This window comes from Tursiops truncatus, chromosome 3 (assembly GCF_011762595.2).
Source record: "Tursiops truncatus isolate mTurTru1 chromosome 3, mTurTru1.mat.Y, whole genome shotgun sequence".
In the NCBI taxonomy this organism is placed as follows: domain Eukaryota; kingdom Metazoa; phylum Chordata; class Mammalia; order Artiodactyla; family Delphinidae; genus Tursiops; species Tursiops truncatus.
Window position 1 is genome coordinate 41,097,615 of NC_047036.1, and position 18,907 is coordinate 41,116,521.

General features: G+C 38.5%; 1 protein-coding gene across 6 annotated transcripts in view; it reads right to left on the bottom strand.

The window, feature by feature from the left end:
• The window catches only part of ARL15 (ARF like GTPase 15), a 409,746-nt gene that overhangs the window by 63,576 nt on the left and 327,263 nt on the right, over positions 1-18,907 (bottom strand). The window contains exon 7 of one of the 6 annotated variants that reach the window (XM_073802113.1): positions 9,094-9,533. The exons of the other annotated variants lie outside the window; for them this stretch is intronic. Within the exon in view, the coding sequence (XP_073658214.1) occupies positions 9,522-9,533 (12 nt within the window). The 3' untranslated portion in view covers positions 9,094-9,521. Of the gene's footprint in view, positions 1-9,093; positions 9,534-18,907 lie in introns of those variants that run through there. 6 annotated transcript variants of the gene reach the window in all.

The window sequence follows — 18,907 nt, forward strand, 5'->3', positions numbered from 1 at the left end:
AGTATATTCTCTCCAGGAGTTTTACTGTGTGTGCTTGCAGAGCCAAGAAAGGAGCTAGTTGGAGGAGAGGCAGAGGTGTGGAAAAGAAAGGATCAAAAAAAATTTAATAGGCCATATAATAGCATGTTTATATCCTGATTGGAATGGTCCACTAGAGAGGAGAAAAAACTGGTGATGCCAGAAATAAAGTATAACCTCAGGAGGTGAAAGAGATACACAGAAAGGCAGTGGATAATCTCATTAGTAGATTTGGTTATGGGAAGATGAAGGTTCTTTTCTGATGGTTTCTATCTTCTCAGTGAAATAGGAATCAAGGTCATTCATTGTGAAGGGGGTGGAGATGGTAGAGGTTTGTGACAGGAGAACGGACCAGGGAACATAGTAGGATTGCCAGGAAATCTGAGGCTACTTGAGCCTTCTGGCTACCAATTTAATGAGAGGCCAGTTGGGACTGTTGTCCATTTTCCCCCCTGTCATGCTCAACTATTCATATGCAGGTGTGGAGCAAGTAAGTTGAAAACATGGGAAGTGATGGTCAAAGCTACAGCACCTGATAATGAGATTTTAGAGGTAGAGTGGCTACTCATGATGACAAGGTTTGGGAGAAAATGGCCTCAGAGAGGGTGGCTGAGGTAGAGTAAAGACTTAGAAGAAAGGAGCTCAAGGAACTGAGAGTCCAGGGGGCTGGATGAACTTTCTACCTGCAGTTTCCAAGAATGAAAGATGGAGCCATGGGAAGAAGAGTGAAACCAGGGGCTCAAAAGCATCAATGAATGATGGGCAGAATGAACAGGAGGTTGTAAAAAATACCTCAAGGAGGGTAGCAGGTAGAATTGTATGCTGGCTTATAAAACGAAGAAGTTGGGATTTTTAATTGGAAGAGAGATGATCTGGAAGTGGCAGCAAGGAAAAAGGAAGATGGCAGCCCTGACTCCTGATCCCGTGCTCTGTGGCCTCTGGGAGATAAGGATCGTGACGAAGGGCATGGCTCGGGGAGTAATGGATAGAAAATGAACACGGAGCCTTCCAGGGCTCTTACGGTGCCTTAGATCTCCGTGGTAAACACCAGCACGCCTAGTACAGAGACAGACACATAACATGGCTTGAATAAATACTTGGGTTTTAACTAAAAGGAGTTTTAAAATATTATCAATTCCACAGACAGACAGCCTAGATATGAGGCTTTAGGAAAAGTCCAGAAGGGAGTGGTCAAATAGTTTGAGCAAGAGACTTGGAATATATGAGGAAAGGGATGAAGTAAAGAAATGACCTCATCATCTAGTGAACAGCTCCCTGCTGCACTCTCAGCTATTTTCTCTCCCAGTACCGTACCCTTTTCTTGATGCCTGTGCTTATTATTTGTATTCCCTTCTCGACTTTTAAATTTTCTCATTCACCTACTAGAAATTCATCAGCTCAGGTACTATTTCTTTTCTTCATTACTATATACCTAGGGCCTAGCAAAATGTCTGGTAAATATAAGATGCTCAAAGAATATCAAATGAGCAAAATGGAGATGAGAAAAGCATGGTTAGAAGGAGTCCAATTAACTTACATTATCCAGAGGAAAGCTGAGATGAGTTTGATTCTTCTGTGTATCCCTTCTTAGGGCTGGAATTGACAGAATGGAAGGGGTAAGAAATAAAGGTTGAAGGTTGGCTCCTGGGCAACAGCTCAGGGAGGCGGTAGTCTTGTGGGCCTAGGGCTGAAGAGCACTTGCCGAGAATAAATAGGCTTGGGAGTGGCCAAGGAGGGTCAGCCCTCTCTTCTGCACTCACCCATTTTCAAAGTCCTGCCTCATGGACATACAAATTGTGACCTCACTCCTAAGCAACTCCATCCTGTCCATTATTGTCTCCCATCTTTTCCACTTCCTGTTCTAACAGACCACCGCTATTTCCACTGTCACCCTGGTTTCTGCACCACTATTGCTGTGCAGCTGTGAACACTGACATACTTGCTGCTCATTGAGTATGCACACGTGAGTTAGACGTACACTGACATCAGTCAGTTTATCTTGTGGATTATAAACTCTTAGAACCAGGGATTTGTAGTCTCCTTAATGTCATCTTTGCTTCGTTACTGCAGTTTGCTTAGGTCAAGGTTGAGGGTTTAACCACCAAATGGATTATTTAATTTTGTTTTGCTTCACTGCCTCCAACTACCTCCGATTCAGGCATTCTCAGCACAGCGAGAAGGGTTAAACAGAGACAGAATAATATAGGGGGAAAAAAATGAACATTTGAATAAAAATTTCCAACTTCACTCTTGCAAACACCATATGTTAAAAAGAACAGCAGTGAAATTCCAAAGCACCTGAAAAATGAGTTGAGAAAACAAAAAGGTTTATATAATCTGAAATTCCTGACTGCAGAAATATGTAAATATATATTTAAACTTGAAATATACAGCCATTCCTATTAAATGTAAAGTCAAATAAATTTATGTTAAAGTAAAATGTAGTCTTCTCATTCCACTAACCATAAACATAGAGGTTTAGAGCTAGGGAGGACCTTGCAGGCCACCCCCCTCATTTTGGAGATGAATTAGAAAAGCCCAGAGAAGGGATGCTGACATATTCAGCATCAGACAGCAGTGCGAGGAAGCAGAGTGTGGGAGCAGGAAGACCACAGGCTTTAGAGACAGACAGGTCGGCATGGGACCCTGATCTTCCACCCGTTAGTCATGTGACACTGGAAAACTTTACTCTCTGAAACCTCGGTGTCCTCATGTGTGACTAATCACACATGATGTTAGCTGTGATATACTGAAGAAGCACTGTAAAGATTGAATATGATAATAAATGAGAAGTGCCTAGAACAGAACTTCTAGGCTAAGATGGGAGAATAAAGTCAAATTATAGACTTTTTCCCCTAAAGCATAAGGAAACACATTTAAAATCACTATTTTTTAAAAAGAGGATAAAAGTGTTGGCAGAAGTTAACCAAGGGAAGGAAAACACCACATCTTAATCTTTAAAAGTGGTGCCCAGGCAGGGAACTATATTCAATATCTTATAATAACCTATAATGGAAAAAATCTGAAAAAGAAGATACAGATGACTGAATCACTTTGCCGTATACGTGAAACAAACAACGCTGTAAATCAACTATACTTCAATCAAAAGTTGTTCATTTAGGGAAAAAAAAAGTGGTACCCAGGAATAAAAAGATTCCAAAAAAAGAAAGGATTAGGTTGGAGATGGGAAAGTTAGGTGGACAAAATCCTGAAAACTATCATTAACAGCCCCCAATTTGGGGAAAACAGATCTGAAGTGGTATTTAGGCAACCTGGGGAAAAGATGGAAAAATCCATCCAGAGTGAAAACGCCTCCCTGACATCACAGGATCTCCTCAGACACAGAGAAGTAAACCAGGGCTTACCATTTTGGTTTTCCATGCCTGGGAGGAAAGGAGGAGAAGAAAAGGGATATGAGTCATTATCAAGCAAAGCTAATTAATCACAGCCCAACTTTATTATAACACTACATGGAGGAGTCTAGCAAATTCAATCATGTATGCGGGATATCATTACCGTGAAGTTAATGCAATTAGGACGAGGGCTGGGATGAAGGAAAGAGGAGAGCCAATTGCCAATTGTGTTAAATCTGAGTTTGTCTTAACATGGGTGCACTCGTCTATATCAGCTTTTATTGTACCTTAGCAGTAAACAAGGGGTTAGCCAAAGAGAAGGAAAATAAGATCTGAATACGTGTGTGTTGAGTGTGCAGCAGAGAGAACAAGAATGAGGGGAGAAGAACCCTAGGTGAAGTTCCTTCCTCTGCTGTGGATTAATGATGCCATTGCTAAAGCTCACAGGTGTCCCTTTTTCTCCATTAGCTGGGAAAGGACAGAAACATCTGCGGGAGGTAAGTAGGGTTTGGCAAGGGAAGGAACACCAGGGGCTGACCTTCTTGGTGTTGTTACCTCCTTAAATTGGAGCAATAATCCAAAGCCAGAGAAGACATCACCCCCTGCCCCCAAATATCCTCCCTCCTCTAAAGAGATTCATCTGTGGGTACATAGAGCAAACCTCGATGCAGGGCAATTCACACAATTACTGAGGAAGAGCCAAGTCCAGATCCTACAACCAACAGCACAAGCCCCGGCTCAACTCACTCTACCCCTTCCCTAGCATGTGGCCTCGTTTCCTCAAATCCTCAACTGAGTGGAGCTCCAGGGACAAGACATAGAGTTCTAATCAGAGAAAGTAAAAAGGAAAATGAGGACAATTCACCAACACTAAAGAGCAAAGAGAAGTCCTTAATTGAATTGTTCAAATGAAACTTAGGTCTAACAAAGAGAAGAGTAGGACAAGTAAGCAGGACTACTGGAGCAAAGAAAGAATGAGTGAAAGAGGGAGTGGTGGGAAGGAAGCAAGAATCCACTTGGGAAGAAAAGAGAGCCCTCCACCCCACCCCCCAAAATCTCCATGAGGATATTACGCTACAGGACAAAAGAAAAGATGAATTAAATGAGACATCAGTAATGAGATAAGTTGAAAGAATGAGATAAAAAAGAGATTGCAGAAGTAAGGAAACGATGAACAAAATAATCTCAGAACTAATAAACAAATAAAAAAAGAAGTAGAATAAGCCCAGGTGAAAGAATCACTGACATACCAAAACCCCTGGAAACCTGAGACAATGACAGTGAATACGTAAGATAATGACATAGAGGTGAAGGCAATTCAGGAATGGAGAACAGATCATGACAAACCAATAATGTTTAATATAGAACTAAAACTTAATGGTAGGTCCCTTAACAAATATTAGCAAATTTTCTTTGCCTAACTCCTATCACCATTTATGTAAAAACAATGTTTTATGATTCCTTTGGTCTTATAGAAGACTCCTTACACAAGTAAACAGTAAATGTAGGTTTTGTAAAATTTGCCCTGATGTCTATTTTGTATGCTTGTAGAGTTGGTATTTGCCTAAGAGTGGCTCTCTTGGAGAGGAGCATTAGAAACTCAGTCTTGTACACCACTCTTTCTTCTTCAGTGAATATAAAAGAGAAATCTGAAAGCAATCTGATAACACAGAAGTATTAGTTTGTGGAATTGAAGCCTTTATCTAATAGACTTCCAAAGCAGCTGTAGTTACTAAAATAAAAGTCTTTACTTCCGAGTGGACATATTTTAATTAAGAGAACAATCAATAATTTGTTTTTATATATTTTAACATTTTCATTAACTAAGAGCCACACACTTGCTAAAATACTTTTCTAGAAGCACAGAGTAGGTAATATTCACAACAAGTGAACCACAATTCACTCATTATTCCCTCACATTGATCAGAACTCCGTTCATCCATTCATTGAAAAGTGCTGGGCTAAAGGCTTTAACAAGACACGATACCAGAACTGAAATGCACAGGGCCTGAAACTCAGACTTTTACAACCACACACACACACACACACACACACACACACACACACACACACACCATCTTTCACTGCCATTCTTAAGAGAATTTACTCTTTCTTCAAAAGTTCTTTAAGTTTAGAAGTGTCTCTGATTGCAAATAATACTCAAAGGAAAAAAAAATTTATTAAAACTTGCTAAATAAAGTAAAACTACATACTGCCTGCCACATAGAAGGTGTCTGATAAACATACACTGGATGAACAGCTTTCAATGCATGCCAAACAACAATTTAAAAATGTAATTCCCACTAGGATAAAGCATGGAAGAGGACTCTAAATTTCTAACTAAATCAGTGCCCTCTACTTCGTGCTGTTGACAGACTGGTTATGTAACCAGAACTCAACTCAATATACAAATTGCTACAGAACAGGCATTTTATCCCTGAATACACTAAAATAATAAGACATTATGTAATTAAATATGACTGATGGAGAAAGCACTTAGAACAATCTGATTTTGATTTTCAAGTGAAAAATAGGAAGTTGCCTATTTAAAAAGTTGCTGGGTTTGAAAATGGATCTTTTTATGGATTTATAACACAACCAGGGAACCAACTTTTGCAGTTTGTTCTCAAATATGAGGAGGCGTAGTTTCTTCCTCACTTAAAATGCGGACATGGAAGACAGCATGGGTATGACATAACATACTTTAAATACAGAAATACAGCATTAATGGGCTTGCTCATATTCCAAGGATATGTCTCCTTGAATACTGGTTTGTCTCATAGTTCTCACTTTTTTGGAAGACTTGACTCAGTCCAAAAATGCCGTGGCATGCATACAAAAGTTAACCTCTTATATTTGAAATAGAACAAAAAGGGAACACATAGTCTGATAGGAGATTCTATCATATGAGCTCAGAACACTGAACTTTAACAACCTGATGAAAGGTTTTCCCACATTTGAAATACTACAAACTATACTACAAGTAATTCACTTCCCAAAAGACTGCTGCATATGTGAAGAGTGGAAAGAAAAAAAAAAAAACCCAAACTGAAGTTAGGACTAAAGACTAACAAATGAATCAATAAAGAAGCTAAGTGCCTTTGCTCAATGCCAACACATTTCAGAAGGGTTTGCCTAGTTCACATGCACATATTTACTGTCAAACTTTGTTTAAATGAGATGGAGAAGAAGGTGCTACATTAATGTGAAAAATTAATGCTAAGTAAAACCATAATAACCATAGAATAAGAATGTTGTCACTTGATTATGTGAAAGATCAACCAAGTAATAAAAGTATGCACTACTCAAGTATATAAAAGTATGTAGTGCTCAAGATGGTCAGGGACAAACCACTTTTTTTTTTTTAATATTTATCTGGCTGCGCCGGGTCTTGGTTGTGGCATGTGGGATCCAGTTCCCTGACCAAGGATCGAACCCAGGCCCCCTGCATTGGGAGCACGGAGTCTTAGCCACTGGACCACCAGAGAAGTCCCAAGAAACCACTTCTAATAAGCCAAATGGAGATTTCTGAGAAGAGAAATACAGTGGCCTCGTGGTGGGTGGAATGCTGTGGGAGCAGATAGGACCCGGGTTTCTGTTTAACAAGATGAGACAAAAAGGACCTGAGACAGAGAGAGGGAATCTGAGCAGTTCTCTGTTTTGGATGCTAAACTCACAATTTACTCACAGCCTTCTGTCATTTTATTACCATCAAAACCAATGATTAGTCCATTTCAGGATAAGAATTAAGCAGGATTTTAACTCACTGCTGTATCACTGTCCATTCCTGGCAACAAATTAAAATAATCCACTATTATGCTTATGTATCTGATCAAGAGATCTTCCATCCCACTCTTCTTGGATTACTTTTTTAAGCAAAGTTCATGTAAGCCAGTAGGTCACAGGGAATCCTAAAATTTATTCCCACAGTGATACTTGGAACATTTTCCTTCTGGACTTTATTAAACATAATGTTCTAAGCATTATGAGTACTCTAAGGTATTCTTGAATAATAACCCAAACTGCAGAGTGAAATAAGTGGCAATTAAAATTGCAGAGAGAGAGGGGAAGGCTGAGACAAGGAAATGACAGCATCTGTTCCCAAAGATTGCTGGAATGGTGATGTAGCTCTAGGGTCAGCAAGCTGGGCCTAAGGCCCAAATCTAACCCACTGTCTGTTTTTGTATAGCCCACAGGAGTTAAGAATGGTTCTTATACTTCTAAGTGGTTGAGGAAAAAAATATTAATAGTATCTTGTGACAGGTGAAAATGAGATGAAATTAAAATCTCAATGTCCATAGATAGAGTTTAATTGGCACATAGTCATCTATCTGTTCAATATTGTTCATGGCACTTGTGTGCAGCAGAGTTGAGTAGTTGGGACTTGGAGAGTACGGCCTGCAAAGCCTAAACTATTTACTATTTGACCCTTTCCAGAAAAAGTTTGTGGACCCCGAGCTATCTCAGAGTTTCTAATATCATATGTGAAGGATCTGATTTGTTTTGTTTTCTAATCCATCATGTATCAAGTTATGCTTTTATAGAATACAAAATCACGTAGTCGGATGCTGTAGCGATGTCAAATTGCTACCAGTTTCTCAAATGCTTACTCTCAATTTCTGTATTTCTCTTGCGTCATACTGGTACAAACATTTTGTGGACTAGCACTAGTCCATAGACCATATTTTAAAAAGCACTCATCTAGGGCTTCCCTGGTGGCGCAGTGGTTGAGAGTCCGCCTGCCGATGCAGGGGACACGGGTTCATGCCCCGGTCCGGGAAGATCCCACATGCCGCAGAGCGGCTGGGACCGTGAGCCATGGCCGCTGAGCCTGCGCGTCCGGAGCCTGTGCTCCACAACGGGAGAGGCCACAACAGTGAGAGGCCCGCGTACCGCAAAAAAAACAAAAACAAAAGCACTCATCTAGATAATGCAAGAATATCTTAATACAACTTTTTGGAAAACCTCTCTCCTTCCCTACATACTTCTGATACGGTGATCACTGAAAATATCAGTACATAAATATATACACACTTGGATAAATTTTTCCACGAGTCTTTTCCCTTTGAGTGTTATGCTTTAAAATTATAACAATTGATTCTGCATTACCAACTGCCCCAATATATAAGCATTTTATTATTCTCGTAGGAATGGGATAAAAGAAAAAAATTCATTTACCTTTCATGCTTTCGGGAATGATAACTCAAATTATTTCATAAACAAAGCAATTAGTACAAATGTTTTTTGGGCAATCTGTGCTGTGATTTTAGAAACTGTGTGTGAAAAAATCAGTCTTTGCACGGACCAAAACCAGTTTCTATGTTTAAATTTTTAGAAGGTTGAAAAGATTCCTTCTTATGTTTACTTTATAATAGCAAAGTCCCTTGGTATGTCAAAGGCCACGGAAGTAATTTTTAGCTTAGGTACAAAAAGTGCTTTGGGCTTGTTTTATATGACACTCCCTGGCTTCAGTATTGCATTTAAGAAAATGAATGCGAAAAAAAAATCATCTGCATGAAAATTTTTTTTATTGGCCTAAAGTTAGTAGTGGTTTACTTTCAAATTTCAATCTTTATCTCCCAAGGGAAATGCTTATTTAATCCTACTATGATTTTTGTTTAAGACTTGAAATAATTTCTAAACATTTTTAAACATTAAGGAAGATGAAACTCATTATAGGGCCAATGAATTTTTTATTATTAGGTGTCAGATGATCAAACATTCAAATAAGAAGCCATACTGTGATTTCATGGTATAAGTAGAAAGTCTACAAAAAGTAACTCCAGGTGCGCTAAGCATTTAGATGACAATAGGAAAATGTTTTCTTTATTTCCTGTTATAAAAGTATGTTGCTGCTAGCAAAGGATGAAAATTTCAAAGCAGAGGGAATATAAAACGGCTGTGGATTGAACTTTTGCAAATGTCCGCTTTGCTCTGCAGCTCCAGTACCATGAAACAGTCAAAAGAGTAAAACCTACTAGTTCGAAACAATGACATAATGTTTATAAATATTTATATGTATGCTGAATTAGACCATTCCTAAGAGATGCAGCTGTGATAGAGAAAGAAAATCGGGGCCTGATCGGAGCCCTCGTTTTGCCAATTATTGGGTTCCATGATCCTGTGCAAGTCACTTAACCTCAGTGAGCCTCAGTCTCTTATCTGTAAAATAAAGGAGATATGACCCACTTCAGAGGAATTAAGGAAGATAATGCAGTGTCTTGCTAGCTACAAAGCACTATATGAACATCAGGGGTTATTATTATTATTACCGAGTAGAGAGCGAATAGACTCTTAAAATGTATTTATAAATTTGCTGTAAATAAAAATGAGCTTTTTATACAAGAAAATAATTTGGGTTGTTTGCATACTTTAACACCCTTGTCTAATGATATCACTACTTCTTCAAGCAGGGAGTATATTGAGGGAAACCCTTCTTAGACAACTTATTACACAAAATTTTCACTAACTGTAGTCATGGTCAGTGCTATTGATGGGCAAGGTGCTATGAAGAGGTGCCACAAGAGGACCTTTTTAGTATGGGGGCGGGGTAAGGGGATGGGCAGGGGCAGAGGGCATCGTATTCTTTTCACACAGACACCTGGAGGAAGAGGAGGCATCAGCCAAGGGAAGGTGAGAGCAAATATCCCCTGTACTACTAGGTTTTCCTCATTTAATGAAATAATCAGTTTATATAATCACAATTAATATGGACATATCAAAAAGTCTCTGGTCTGGGACCTCCCTGGTGGTGCAGTGGTTAAGACTCCACGCTCCCAATGCAGGGGGCCTGGGTTCAATCCCTGGTCAGGGAACTAGATCCTGCATGCCACAACTAAGAGTTCATGTGCCACAGCTAAGGAGCCCACTTGCTGCAACTAAGAAGCGGGCGACTTGCAACCAAGGAGCCGGCCTGCCGCAACTAAGACCCGGGACAACGAAATAAATTGAAAGAACAAAAAAAAAAATTCTCGGGGCTTCCCAGGTGGCGCAGTGGTTGAGAGTCCGCCTGCCGATGCAGGGGACACGGGTTCGTGCCGCGCAGCGGCTGGGCCCATAAGCCATGGCTGCTGAGCCTGCGTGTCCGGAGCCTGTGCTCCGCAACGGGAGAGGCCACAGCAGTGAGAGACTCGCGTACCGGAAAAAAAAAAAAAAAAATTCTCTGCTCCATCATAATATGTCTATTCGTCGAGTCAAACCCACAAGCAACAATTGTTACTATGTGAGAGTCTTACACTTTAACGTATTATCTATGAATCCTTAAAATAACACAGGTTTTCTTCTTCAAGGTTAAAACTAAGTTCTGAGATGGTGCTGGATGTTTTTTACCCCCATGCACACGCACATTAAATATATGGTATGAAAACAGCTTCAAAATCCACTTTCAAAATTTAAGATAATTTAATTTCAGATCTTTAGTTGAGTAGGTACTGGTTTAGAGACTTCCCTGCTTACACAAGAGCATCTGCCACTTTTTTTTTTTTCCTCAAAGACATGGGGGCTTCTTCTTCGTCCTCCAAGTGGTAGAATTATTTTGATGTTAGGGAAACCAGTGCTGGGGGTCCTTTAGGGTCTGGATAACATACTTAAAGGATGATGGTATGAAAATAGGCAAGGGAGGCCCAGTTACTTCAGTAAGTTTGCTACATATTGATATATTCTCTCTATCCATCGTCTGGAAATACATTCCTCTTGCTTGGGATCCAAGCCCTATGCCAAAGGCATAGAATTTGTACACTGATTTCTCATTATTTGGAGGTGAAGAAGTTAATTACTACAATGATAGGAACAGAATAAGGTAATTATTTTCTAATAATACTTCCATGTTCCATAGCCCAACTTCTCACTGGATCAGTGCCCACTCCTTACATATCATGACTCTGCCTCTCCTGCTTCCCAAACATTACATGTTTGCCCCCAGAAAGCTTTCTTGTCACATCAAATGCTGATATCCTGAAAAGTGAGTAAAAACTCATATTCCACTCTAAGGACCCAGGTAAAGAGGTTACATTATTGAGAATTTACACCATGTTAGGGCTTCAAGTCAAGGGTTTCACATATATGGCCTTAGTTAAATCTCAGTCAGGAAAATCAGGCATTATTATCCAAAGCCTCCAACACACCGCTTACTAAGACCACACTGTTCCTCACATAGAAAAAAAACATATTCCTTTTAAAAGCATTGTTTGTAAAGTGGAAACTATTTTATAGAAACTACAATAATCTAATTTCTGACCTGCACTCCAGTGTTTTCACTTTGCACCTGCTCTTCGGCAACACAGGTGTCATGTTGCAACACTAACTTCTGGAACCTGCCTAAGAAATAATTCCTTGGGTGAAAGTCTCTATATTCCTTCCAGCATGGAAATGCACATCATCTGCTTTTGTTCCACACCATAGCAATGTCCTAGTTAACGTGAACTGCATCTAACAAATATTTATTGAGCACCTTTCATGTGACACACTGGGCCTAGCCCTACAGATCCCCCTGAATGGAGAACTTGAAGAACTGTTTTCAGCGAAGAATTATAATACGAAAGGAAATAGCAGCAAAGCTGGAGAGGTGTCTACACCCCTCCATTCACTCCTGACAGCCCAACAATTTCCTTCATTCAACAGTTAGATTTTTTGAAAAGGGTAAAATTTTCTATCTAATCATATTAGCGCCAAGCTGATATAATGTGCTTTACCACTTCCTCTTTATAAATACGTAAATAGTTTGCAAAACACCCTTGTGAACCTACAGCAATATTATGAGGATTACAACTGCAATTAGAACTTCTAAAACTGGAAAATATTTTACAGTTTAAGAAAGAATGTTTTGATAAATAAAATACATGTCTGAACCTTATATTTTAAAGTAGGCAGGAAAATGACATCAGCAAAAATGGCAGAGTAGGCAGCTCCAAGGGCGCTGGCCCCCCAAGGGAAGATTGAAAGATAAAGCAAAAACTCTCAGAATCAGCTTTTTCAGAGCTCTGGAAAACAAACGTTTACAGCAACCAAGCAAACGCTGAATGAATGGAAAGGCAATTTGAAAATGGTAGGAAAGCACTGTGGTGTTTTTGTATGTCTTTGGCCAATTCTTCTCCTGGGCTCAGCAGCGGTCTTAAAGATGACTGTTCATGTTCCCAGTTTGGGACTCTGGTCCCTGGTTCTGGAGGAAGCAGAGCAGACCTTATTTGTAAAGAATTGTGTTTGTCTGTTCTAACTTATGTAGGGACTACCTGAAGGACTGATGTAAGGTGCTTGTCTTTGTGTCACCTAATTCAGAACTCACTCGGGGTGGAACTCCTCATAAGACAAAGAAAAAGCCTGCAGCTACCTGCGGCAAAAGATGAAGTGGAGGCGTACAATGGAGTGCCAAAATTCTGGGAGGAAAAGCTAGAGAGAGTTTATTTGAGAAATCAGGGAATTCAAAAGCACTTGTAAATTCTGGAATTTAGAAAGTCATGCACATGCTCAGGGCAGCACATATGCTCAGAAAAGACCTAAGAGGGTTTTTTTTCCCCCTCTTATTTTCACTCGCTTTCTCTCTCATTTGGCCTCTGGTCGTCAAAGAAATCTCTGTCAAAACACTAGTGGGACATAAGCTAAAGGAAGAGAGAATTCAGAGACCACATATGACTAAGAACACAGTTCATGCAAAAATAGTTTGGAAAAGTTACCTAACAAATAGCTACAGCCTACAGCAAACAACAAAAACAAGCCCTAAGTAGGGGAAGACTCTGGTTACCAGAGTTACCACTTTATAATATTCAGAATGCCCAGTTTGCAACTAAAGATTACAAAGCATGGAAAGAAACAGGAAAGTATGGCCCATTCACAGAAGAAATTAATAAACGTACTCTGAGGAACACAGACACTGGACTTACTAGACAAAGCCTTTAAATCAATTGTCTTAAATATGCTCACAGAGCTAAAGGAAATCATGGACAAAGTGCTAAAGGAAACCAAGAGAATACTGTACGAACAAATAGAGAGTATCAATTATAAAGAGAGAGAAATTACAAAAAAAGGAACAGAGATTTGGGAGCTGAAAAGTACGACAACTAAAATGAAAAACTCACTAGAGGGTTTCAGTAGCAGATTTGAGCAGGCAGAAAAAGAACGAGTAAACTTCAAGATAGGTCAGTTAAAGTTATTCGGTCGAGGAACAGAGAGGAAAAAGAATGATGTAAAATAAACAGAGTGTAAGAGACTTATGGGACACCATATTAGTGTACCAACACATACAACAGGAATCCTTGAAGAAGAAGAGAAAGGGAAAGGAGAAGAAAAAATATTTGAAGGAATAATAGCTGAAAACTCCCAGAATTTGATAAAAGACATAAATCTATACAGTCGAGAAGCCCTAGGAAGAATCAATGCAAAGAGACCCAGGTGAAGACATAATAGTCAAATTTTTGGAAACCAAGGTCAAAGAGAAAATCTTAGAAGTAGCAAGAGAGAAGAAACTTGTCACATACAAGAGACCTTCAATAAGATGAACAGAAAATTTCTCATCAGAAACCATGGAGGTCAGAAAGAAGTTGGATGACATTTTTAAAGTGCTAAAAGAAAACTGTTAACCAAGAATTTTACAACCAGCAAAACTAACCTTCAAAAATGAAGCAGATAAACACTGAGGTGGTTCCTTGTCAGGGGACTTGCTCTACAAGAAATGCTAAAGGAAGTCCTTCAGACTGAAATGAAAGGATACTAGAAAGTAACTCAAAGCTATAACAGAGAAAGAATTCTGAAAAAGGTAGCCACATAGGTAAATACAAAAGCCAATACTATTGTATTTTTGGTTTGTAACTCCTCTTTTTATCTTCTATATGATTAAAAGACAAATGCATAAAAGAATAATAATTTAAAATCTACGTTAATGAACACAATGTATAAATGTACTTTGTGAGAACAGCAACATAAATGCGGAGAGGACAGAGCTGCACAGGAGCAGTTTTTACGTGTTACTGAGGTATTAATTCAAAGTAGATTATTATAAATTTAGGGTGTTAATTATATTCCCCATAATAACCACTAAGAAGATATATTAAAAAGGCAGGGGCTTCCCTGGTGGAGCAGTGGTTGAGAGGCTGCCTGCCGATGCAGGGGATACGGGTTCGTGCCCCGTTCCGGGAAGATCCCACATGCCGCGGAGCGGTTGGGCCCGTGAGCCATGGCCTCTGAGCCTGTGCTCCGCAATGGGAGAGACCACAACAGTGAGAGGCCCGTGTACCAAAAAAAAAAAAAAAAAAAAAAAGCATACACAAAAGGAAACATGACACATTTCACATTTTACTTTATCTTGTTTACTATCCTCCTCTTTTACTGCACTGAAAGTTCCAGTAGGTCAGGGCTTTCGCTTGTCTTGATCTCCACTGCATCCTCTGTGCCTAGAGCAGCGCCTGACACATAGTAGATGCTTGATAAATATCTGTTGAATGAATGAATGGATATTTGAGTAGATAAATGGAGAGACGAGTTTAGAGTTTAAGTGAAAAGGTCTAAGTGGAGGCATAAATTTGAAAGTCAAAGGGGATTAAAATGGGTATTATTTTCTCCAACTTAAAGATGTGAAAATTGGTAGAGACAGGGTAATATGAGTATGTATAATATATACACCAAATTCTCATTATCTTACAAGCTGAAGTAAGCCCAATTGGCAGAAGAGAGAAACATTTTCCTGGTGCAAATTCTAAATGGAATTTTTATATCTGAACATTTTTTAAAAAGCACACTGGAAAACATAATGAAACAATGTATCTTTAACAGTGCTTTTCTTATCATGGCCCTTGATGACAGCTCAAGGTCAATACAAAAGTCAATGTACTTCAGTGAAAGCATTTTGCAGTCCAACCCAATGAGGCTGGGGCACAAAGTCTTCTCAAGCTCTAACTTAATCTAAGGATAGAATTTAGAACACCTAATGAGAGTGAGATGGCTTCTGTATAAAATGGCATAGTTTGAGCAGGCTTGAAATTTTTCAATCACTGTTTGGGCTGGGGAAAATAGTAAAAGGAGAGTTACAGACCTCAGAGATCATTATGTCCCAAGGAGGTAGCTGGATCTTAAAAACAACAAAAAATCGTTTCCATTGGTTTTACTGTATTTTGAATAACGTTTACTTGTTCCATGTAATACACAAAAGCTTGAGAGAGAAAAATATTGTGCTTAGTTCTATTATCTAAATAACCAAACTGGGAAAGGAAAGAAAGAGAGAGAGACAAAGAGAAAGGAAGGAAGGAAGAAAGGAAGGAAGGAAGGCAGGAAGGGAGGAAGGGAGGGAGGAAGGGAGGGAGGGAGGGAGGGAGGAAAGGCAGACATGCAGAGATTTATTAAATTCCAGCAGTGGAGAAAGGCATAAAACAGAAGGTAAAAGCCTCATGAACATCTATCATCCCCATCCCACTCTGCAAAATTAATTATTCTTAATTGTGTTTTTTTTTATTTCTGTGTATCTTCCCAGAAAAAAATTATCTTTTATGTTTTAGTAGTGTTAATTTAACATATGTTTGTGTTTTCAGAAAAACATGCACAGACCAATATACACTGCTCAGACTTCTGAAAATTGCTTATTTCCTTTATCCTGAAGGTTTTCAATAGCAGCACAGAGATAGCGACCATATTTTTCTTTTTCAGATGTTCTATTGTACAGAAGCGATGTAATTTTAAGCCGTTCACTCCTGATGGGTATTTAGGTTGTTCACAGTTCGTTACTATTATCAGCAAGACTTCAGTGAACATCTTTGTGTATATATATATATGTATATATATATAGCTTAGTGTACTTTTATAAGTCTATCTCTTGGGAAAATTACTGGTAAGGGAATCAGGTCAAAGGGAATATGATTTTCAATTTTTACAAATTGCTCCCTAAAATGACTGCATAATTTGTATTCTAGCAAACGTCTGGGGATCAGGATATCCACAATACTTTTTCATCAAAAAGTATATGAAATTAACAGCTATGATGTAAACACAAACTATACTTACTATGTATTCTAGTCCTTGGGATTACTATGATCTACATAAATAATTACCATTAACAACAACATAATATATTTAGAGCTCTATGTTACCAAACATTAATTCACTAGGAAAACAATCATACTCTTTGCTATAGAACCTTCCATAAGAACGATTCTGGGAGCTGGAGGCCAGCCCAGTATCCATAATTAGAACCATACAAGAGTGTGTTGTGTGTGTCAGTGTTTGAACAGTAAGTTACATTTTGAAATACATCTGAATCAACTTGTAAAAATCTCAAAACAAAAACATCCATTTATTGTCTCCATGCAAGGGCTGACCAGAAATATATCTCAAATGTATATTCTATTTTCCTCCTAAGTAAAGAGGAATAATTCACAGAAGTGTTCAAGTTAAGTAATGTGAAAAGATCCTCATCATTTTTCTTTGTTTCACTGAAATGGGATCAAAGGTAAAAATGATATATGAAAGTTTTAGGGTAAATTTTAAATTATGAAGATAATTGTCCTGAGGATATCAAGAGAGAGGATACAATAGAAGGTAGTGGTTAAAAGACAGTTACTTAAATAAGTTGTTAAAGTGAGGTCTGTGAAGCTACATCTTTTGCTTTACAGATTATGCAACTTCAGGCAAATTACTTAACTCTGTTTTAAATGAGGTAATACAAAGAAAGTATTTAGCCTGGTGCTTGCAGCTCCATACATGTGAGCTGCTATTAGTCTACAGTCACTATTACCAGAGCATTAAGAGTAAGTCTAAAAAATGGGAAAGAACACGTTTCCCTAAGGATATAGAGAAAAAAGGTAATAAAGGATGGGAAGAATTCGACAATAGGAATTTACTACCTAATTAGCACATTCATCCCCTCCCTCAAATGAAAAATGAACATGTTATCTCCAAAGAAGCAGATCACAGTGCAAGCTTGTCAGATTTCCACATTACGGGTTTGGTTTGCCAAGACTTTTGCAGACCTTGGCATGGTAAAAATACATCTTGAAACCCTTATTCTAGAACTGAAGAATTTAAGTTAACCTCTTTGCTTTGGGTGAAAAATAGCATTTTCCCATAGAAGACAGCACAGAAACTCACAGGGTCTTCTGACAGGAGAGGCAAGATTTAGCTTTATTTCTTCCCCCAATTTTATAAATTTCATGGAAAAAATTCATAAAAAATAAAAACTCAAGAATATAAAATTGACTCTAAAATGTAACTTGAATTGTTCACATCTTTGAAAACTGATTGCCAGGTAAATCCTAGAAATAGATGGTTATTTCTTCCCAGCCAGAAACTTGCTTTATTTTTCAATCTTCTAACTACTAGGCTCCACTAGATCTGACCTTGTAATTTCTCTTCTTATCTGAGGATTGCAGATGAGGGTGGGTGAATACAAGAGCTGTACACCACCACAGCTGAAGCAAATTCTGCAGAGGACTGAGGCTTTCTTCCCTAACGAGGCTACCTATGCCCATAGAGTCCTCTCAGCAAGTGCTACCCCCTCCTCCCTCCACCTGGACAGGAGTTGAAACTTACTTGTCATCCCTTTTATAGAATATTCACTTCACAGGAAGGCCTCTGCCAGAATCAATTAGGGTAATATTTCGCTGTAAAGTCATTTTCTTTTTTTCTTAAATTTTTTCTTTTTTGTATTAATGCTCTTGGGAAGGTGCCTAAAGGTATTTCTATACTGGTTTGAAACAGTTACTTAAAACAAAATTGGCGAGATCTTTGAACTAATGGGGATTTCCCCAGTCCTCTAATCTTACTTCCTCTGAATGTAGCAATCGTTTCTAGGACATCCTTGAGAATTAGAAATTGAATTCTGATCGAACACTTGAGCAATGTAGAACTTACAATGAGCACACCTTGTTATAGCAAAAAAAAAAAAAAAAAAAAAGCACTGGAAAAAAAGTTGGGAGAGCTGGAGTCCCACTCCCCTTCCTGTGGTAGCCACTTACTCCATTCTGGGCTTTGGTTTTGTTATTTATAAAACATAGAAGTTGTTATTTTTGACCACAAAGTTTCTTTTGAGGTTTAAAAGTTTGAAAAACATTTCATAAGAAAATCCTTGACAGAATTAGAAAGTTTTTATTGTTAGAAACCTGCCTTCCTTTAACTTCTGCCCACACGACCTATTCTCTAGTCTAGAGAGACACAAATAAGTACATTTTCACACAGTAGTTCCTTAAAGTTGAAAGCTGGGTATCATGTCTGCCAGAAGTTTTCTTTTCTCCAGGCCAAGAAGATTTCTTAGAACATATTCCTTGTTTACATATTATTAGCATATCCTTCAGTGTTTTAGCAAATGATATAATGGTTAAAGGACAAAACTTATTTATAATATTTTAGTGGAAGAGGTAAGCGGAAAGTTGAAAATTTGCAACTAATAGTTTGTTTAAAGGCTTTATTTTTGTAAGAGGTTAAATAAAGAATATTATTTTAGCAATCTGCAACTGATTGACAACAGTTGACATTTAATTAATTGCTATTTCTACGAGCCAAGGTTTTACTGTCTTTGTAGGATTTCAAAATGCTGAGATGGGGGACATTGTGTTGAAATATGG